General features: G+C 35.9%; 1 protein-coding gene across 2 annotated transcripts; it reads right to left on the bottom strand.

Moving 5' to 3' along the window:
• Positions 1 to 1,357: 1,357 nt before the first annotated feature.
• tnfaip6 (tumor necrosis factor, alpha-induced protein 6) lies at positions 1,358 to 6,896 on the bottom strand. 2 transcript variants are annotated; one of them, XM_046841409.1, is made up of 7 exons: positions 6,881 to 6,896; positions 5,507 to 5,640; positions 4,217 to 4,354; positions 3,158 to 3,319; positions 2,096 to 2,324; positions 1,983 to 2,023; positions 1,358 to 1,864 (listed from the first exon to the last, which is right to left on the bottom strand). In XM_046841409.1, exons 2-7 carry the CDS (start codon positions 5,613 to 5,615, stop codon positions 1,743 to 1,745), a joined length of 801 nt encoding a protein of 266 aa, XP_046697365.1. In that variant the 5' UTR covers positions 5,616 to 5,640; positions 6,881 to 6,896; the 3' UTR covers positions 1,358 to 1,742. The 2 variants fall into 2 exon arrangements, with proteins under 2 accessions (XP_046697365.1, XP_046697358.1); XM_046841402.1 differs by lacking the exon at positions 6,881 to 6,896 and having other exon boundaries at positions 5,507 to 5,799.
• Between the last annotated feature and the right edge of the window lie 225 nt (positions 6,897 to 7,121).

The following is a 7,121-nucleotide window of genomic DNA, read 5'->3' as shown; positions in this document are numbered from 1 at the left end:
ATCTTTACAGAATTACATTGGCATTCAGGAACAGGCATTAACCTGGTTTAAAACCAGATGCAACATCTCAATTGGCTCGGTTAACTGAGTGTGTTAAATAATTAAAAGATTGGATGACGCATAATTTTCTATTATTAAATTCTGGTAAGACAAAGATTTTGCTCATCGGCCCAAAAACCAGTAGACAGAAGCGCCAGCATTTCAACCTGCATTTGGAAGCATGTGCTGTAAATACTAGTCCAACAGTAAAATACCTAGGATTTATATTACACAGCTTGTCTTTTGAAAATGATATCACCTATATTACAAAATCAGCCTTCTTCCACATTAGTAATTTTGCTAGGATAAAAATATGACCATATAATCCCAATCTTATCATCCCTACACTGCTACCTACCGAATTGACTACCAATTACTTCTACTTACTTACAAAGTACTAAATGGTTTAGCTCCCATGTATCTATCCAGTCTTCTAACATGCTACAATCCACCATGCTCCTTGAGATCTCAAAACTCTGGACTTCTAGTATTTCCTAGAATAGCAAAGTCCACTATAGGTGGTAGAACATTCCCACATTTAGCTCCTAAACTTTGGAATAGTCTTCCTGACATTGTTCAGGGCTCAGACACACTCTACTAGTTTAAGTACAGATTTAAGATGTATCTTTTTAACAAGGCCTACACATAACACATATCATAATCTTGTGCTCCAGTAGATCTGATCAAATGCACATTATCAACTTGTGCTTGTTAATATTATGCAGCTACACTAATTTCTCTTCACTGGTTCTCTTTCTCTACCCATCCCAAAGCATCCTGAGGTTGCCCCAGTTCCAGTCACATCCCACCTCATGAATATTGTGGACCTATAAAGAAGTAGATGTGACACCGCAAACATCCCGAACCATCTAGAGATATACCAGCACCATTTAGATTCCACGTCATGTAGAGTTTTGACATTGGACCTCTTGTGTTTAAAGGCTCTGGCATGGAGAAACTGGTGTTGGATCTTTGATGATCTCAAATGTTGAGCTATTTTATGAGTTGCTCAGTGGCTCCTGGTTCCATAACATTAACGGACTGTATAAGACTGTAGAAAGGACATCACTCACAATCTTACATTCCGGTGCTCATGTTAGTTATCACTCTCCGGTGTTTTGTATTATTTCTTTTCTTTATTTTCTTTTATTTTTTTGTGTTATTTTTTGTTATATTTTCTGTGTTTTTGGTGTTTTCGTTTTATTTGCTTTATATATACATTTTATTTGCTCTTAACTATGTGCAGCACTTCCACTGCTGTACTTACATAAAGAAAAATAACCCCATATTTTGAAGTTACAGAAGAATGTTCACAAAATGCTGTAAAACATATTTAATTGAAACTTAATGCATAACGCAGTCCAATTCAGTACAAAACACTGACACATAAAAGGTCATTCCAGTTTAGAAACATTGTAAAAACTTGTCATTGGACTTCCAAAACAGGATTTCAGAAACAAGATCTGTGGTACAAGTGTTTTTGGTCAATAGCTAATATTAAAAGCCTTTAATAATTTTCAGATCAGTTGTTATTATTTTACTCTTTAATAATCAAAACAATAAAAAAAACCCGAAATAAATAAAACTACAAATTAAGTACAAAAGAAGTTTACTGTCCTCTACATGTCTGTAAATGGTGGATTACTAATTTGTAAACACATAACCTAACTAATACTCTGATAAACCAACATCTATTAAAGTGGTCAAGTGTAAGTGTTTGTGTCATTGGGTGAGATCGTAGAAGAAGCAACTGCAGTGTACTGTAGCCTGAAACCGCCAGCAGACACAGATGAATCAGCAAGGAACTTTAGCGTCATAACATTACCTGGAGAACAGGGAAAATTCAGACGAGATTAGGGAAAGAAAATATACCACACACAGCTGAAAAAAATCTCAGAGGATTAAGTGAAATAAAATAAATGTAATAATGTAAAATAAATTACCTGTGCTAAGAAAGTCTTCAGGTAGATCATCCCCACAGTACCTATAAACAACACACAGGTCAGGCTTTGTTTAATTTTGAATATGAAATGAGGTCGTGAATAAATCTTCATACCTTCCAGCAAAACCTGAGACATCATCATAGCTATCAAAGATTTCCAGATAATCACTGATGCAGCCTACGTCATCCTCCACATCAAAATCAAGGAACTGCAGACGAATCCTCTGGCCATAGCGCACACGAATGTGCCAATAGCAGATCTGCCCATCAGGATACTCATCTGGATAACCTGGTGACTGGAGATACTTTTCCTGCTCTGTATGCACACCTCCACACTCTTTTGCTGTCAAAAGTATAGTATGTCATTTTTTTCAAGAATAATCACCTTTCTGATTGAAGCTAGAAAAACTAAAATGCAAATCTGCTCTAGGGCATGAGAAATAAAGGGAAAAAGTCTTATTCTTACTAGTCAAACACACACAAACTGTACATGCATGTATGCACTTTTTTTATAATACATCATAGACCTAAACGATGTTTTGAGGCATGTTTCAGTCAGATTTTTTCAGACTAAGATACACACAGTTTTACAAAGACAAAATTTGCTTGGAATTTAAGTGATTTCCTGGTCACCAATCAGTATGCGGCCCCAACAAAACGTTGGCAACCTTTATATATATATATATATATATATATATTATTATTTTAGACTGCAGAAAAGTTAAAAAAAATTGTCTTGTGCAGATTTTTGTGTTCCAGCTGGGCTTGAGTTAAGTGAACCATCTGTAGCACTGAACGTCACACAACTGCTCTATCATAGTATATTAAGACAGTTATTATATTGTTCTTAGTTCTTATTCACAGACTTATAAGTCTTGGAGCAGATGATGTCATGCTTTCACAATCCACATGTTCTTACTGTTGGCTGGCACACAATTTGATAGTTTGCTCCACAGAGAGCAATGACGCTTGTTCTGGACATTAAATAAATATTTAAACTAAAAGCTTGACACTCACAAAAAAGTGTGACTCTTGCTAGTGGTTACACATTCAATGTTTACTAAAATTCCAAACATGAAACTGTGGGAATGCACTTTGTTTTAAAATAATTAGTTAGCATTATTCCCAGAACGACTTCATTACTGTTAGTTTATTAGTTCTTTTATGATTACTTACAATTAGGGTTGTAGCAGTAGACGTCCCACTTCTCACTTTTGTTTAGACGATAACCATAATCAATAATCCCAACCTTTCCATATCCACAGTTGACTCCAGGTTTCACAATCGGATAGCCCACACGACCTTTATCAAACCACCCAGCTGCACAGACATGAAAGCCTTTGGAAAGCAAAGTAATATTTTATTTATACCATTTCATCATAATAGTAATAATAATATCAATAATATTAATAATAATAATAATAATAATGTATTATTATAACTGAAACAACATATGCCTTTTAAATGTATTAATTAAAAAGCACAACAGAGATCCACAAATCTGTTACAGCTGGAGCAAAAGCTAACAGAGCCAGGCAGGAGTCATTCTAACATGTGTGTAAAATTACATTGCCATGGGTGTAGAAACTACATCTTATTTTTATGTACTAAGTGGATCTATATCTGTCATGTGCCTTGCTTAATTTACAAAAAGCTTTACAGTTTAGCTGAAGTTATATGCATGCCTTGATGATTTTATTTCTGACATAAAACATTCTTATTCCCAGATTAAACCGATAATGTTCTAGCATGCCTCTTCTAATTTTCAAATAATCTGATAGTAGTTAATTACATAGAAAACTATTCTCATAGGAAATATTAATGTGGAGGACATACGCATACGCATGTACAGTCATTGATGTATGAAAAACAACATATGAGAGCAGCAATAATAATCGAAACTGCAGACCCCCCAAAAAGTCAAAAATGATGATCTTTAAAAGGCCAAAGCGATTAAGTGCTTACACTTAAACATAGCTGAAATGATATGGATTTGACAAGGATATGATTTGGTTAGTGGGTATACAGGTGTTATTCTGGTAACAGACAATAAAATGTCGTTATTCTTCGAATTTTCGCAACTTACAATATGCGCAACGATACAATCTGGATTTTGCAAAGCTGCATAATACAGTTAGACGTGATCTCTGGTTATTATTTTTATATAAGTCCCATGTCGTACCCTGGCACTGATTTGAACATCAGCTTAAAAGCAAAATAACTGGCAATAAAGACCTATTTGTCTGGCAGCTTCAAGTTGATCATAAGTAGCTAGGGAACCCCCTTCAAACTTGCACACAGCTTTGGCCTCCTTATATGACAGCTGGTATCTCCCTTTGCGGGATTCCCGGTGGTACACCCCAGCCGCTTGTTCTGCAATGAGAAAAGAAAAACATATTATTTATGGCTGTTATCAACATTAGTGGGCTGGCCCAAAAGTGACCATGGATCTGTTCAGTGTCCAGCGGTGTTAGTTGTTCCTTAAACAATTTCGCTGTCAACATAGCGTGTAAAAATAAATGTATCTTAAGAATTGTTAGCATCTGATTGAAGTAAAGCTCTGCCAAAAGAAAAAACTTTTTTGAAACTGGAAAAAATAAGCTAAACTAAAACACTTGAGACAAATGTTTGACGTGTTCAAGTTGATCCTTGACACCATGATCCTGTAGAAGCTGCAGCCTACTTCACATCACTCAAAGCTTTACATGCTGCTTTCATCAATGTGCCTCTGAACAGAAAAGTGCATGGGGTAATGGCACCTCACCATCCAAAAGATTAAAATCTAGGAAACTAAACTGATGTATAGCTGTAAACAGCTTGTATATGGTTTCCAGATGTGCTGTGCTGTGTAATAATTGGCTAGGATATCAGGCAGTGACTTTTCTTCTTTTGTACGTTTTGTAAATAATATGAAATGTACCCTCAAATGTACCAAAGAACTTAAAAAAAAAACCCTAGAGAATTACACTCGACCAGCACTTCATTCTGAGTAAAATCACATCAGCTTTAGTGCCATGGTGGTAAATCAAAAATGATGCTCACACACATTTCAGATATTGGCAAGTCACTACATCCTGAGGCATTAATGATGAATGGCTCTATTGTTCTGAGGTAATTACCAGTGTGGTTTGAATGTTGCTTTGCCAGTGCGCAAGACAATGATGTCACTTCCCCCTGGTTTACAAGACTCCCGCAGGGGAAAGAGGGACACTCAGCACTTAGACAGTTATAAATGCCTGTCTCATAATGTGAGTGAGTGGCCAACTTAAACACTAAACACACACACACACACACACACACACACACACACGCGTTAAATCTTTGGTTACGAAATAAAATCGGTTTTCTTCATGGGGGACAACTAGATTGAGAAATAAAGATATTACTATACTCGTGGTTCCCCAAACCACCCCAACCCACACTTGTATATAAGTTTCTTGTATAAGTAGTCAACCTTTATCACTCATATATAGCAAAAGTTATAAAAAAAAAAAAAAAATCTGTAAAACCACATTTTTGTTTTACCAAGCCAGATGGAGTTGTGAAGAATTCCATTCTTGTATCCCCAGGCTTCAGTCTCTTTCAGGACGCATGATAAGGCGAGCAGAGCGGCCACAGCGTGCATGTACAGCATCCCGAGAGCAGCACGAGCGCAGCACCTACGATAGAGAACTCGGCATCTGCTCGGAACCTTACTAACAGCTGGAAACGTGTACGCGCTCGAGGAACGACTTCCTCGGTGGGAGGAGCCCACCAGGAGATAGATGAAAAAAAAACAACAACCGGGAAACACACACAACATAACAAACACAACATCATAAAAAACAATTTAATATAAACGTTGTTATATGATAAAACGCGTAACATTTAAAACCAACTGTTTATTCATTTCAAGCTTTTTTTTACGTCCGTAAATACGCCCCCACCGCCACCCCCCACGCACACACATTGCAGCACTAAAATTAAATGAAAAAAATATCCAAAAAAATTACTGGTTTGACGGATGTCACACAGCGATCAGGTTCCTTGAATGACGAGAGAAAGCGCCTGGATATATTTGGGTTGATTCTCTTATTAACACTGTAAGAGATATTTAATAACGTACAAGCCCCAAAAAGCTTTCATGAATAAATTAAAGTGTGATAATGTTACCTAAGTTAATACAACACAGAGTTCAACAAACCTACACACAGTATATTCAATCCTGTTCCTATTAAATGACGTTACATGATATGTATTGCAGTTGATCTTATGTGATAGATCCTTGATCCTACGTTAGATGTTTCCAAGCAAATGAACTGCATCAGGAAATGAGTTTTCCTTGTTTTAAATTTGCAGATTTGTTAAAAATGGTAACTAAACATAATGCTATTTAGCAATGATTAAAAATGGTTTTGTGTTTGGGACTTCTAGTAAGAGATTTTTCTGATGTTATTTCCAGGCGTCTTTTGGTGTCTGGTGAAAACATTTAATAATGTGTTAATAAGCTTTCCTCAAGATTGAGTATACAAAATGTCTGCAAAATGTGTACAAATTATTGGGAGTAAATGAACATTAAAGTGCTATAGATCTTGAAACAGCAGCTAAATTGCGCAGCCAATACAGTTTAGTGCCAAATTTACCATACTAGCTTAAGGATGAAAAAAAAAAAAAAAGCCATTTTTCTGTTAAATTTAGCTATTTCCTGTTGAAGGGTTTGAATTGTATTTTCAGCAAATACATTGCAAAATACGGGTAGCTTATTCATTAATCAAATACATACGCAAAATAATACACAGAGATGTATAGGGGGGATTTACTGCATGTGTAGTGCATTTAGATATAACACGTCCTATTAATACAATTCCTAAAAATCACACAAAATGTAAAATGAATCTATCCTGCAGAGCTACCTCATACCTGTACTGTATGTTAATTCTGCTGCATAATCAACCATAGCTGAGATGAAGGCTGTAGCAAACTTGTAATTTTGTTGCATAATTTTACAATTAGAATTTTGCTACATGACTGGAATTGTCCCTGTTTCTGTTTAACAGGCAGATCAAAAAAATCTGGTATTGATATGTGATTAAAGATTCCAAACTGCCCCAAGCAAAGTCGGTGCCATGTGTGGTGAAGTCTTCATGTTACAATTTATTCA

This window comes from Silurus meridionalis, chromosome 3 (assembly GCF_014805685.1).
Source record: "Silurus meridionalis isolate SWU-2019-XX chromosome 3, ASM1480568v1, whole genome shotgun sequence".
Lineage (NCBI taxonomy): Eukaryota > Metazoa > Chordata > Actinopteri > Siluriformes > Siluridae > Silurus > Silurus meridionalis.
This window is presented reverse-complemented; position numbering and strand designations above follow the sequence as displayed.

What these genes read in the sequence shown, in the direction of transcription:
- tnfaip6 (XM_046841402.1), bottom strand. Translation starts at nt 5,783, where the DNA reads ATGTTGTGTGTGTTTCCCGGTTGTTGTTTTTTTTTCATCTATCTCCTG. An exon ending in TCACAACTCCATCTGGCTTG is followed by an intron (nt 4,355 to 5,506) that starts GTAAAACAAAAA and finishes TTCTCATTGCAG; the next exon opens with AACAAGCGGCTGGGGTGTAC. An exon ending in CTACTGCTACAACCCTAATT is followed by an intron (nt 2,325 to 3,157) that starts GTAAGTAATCAT and finishes TACTTTTGACAG; the next exon opens with CAAAAGAGTGTGGAGGTGTG.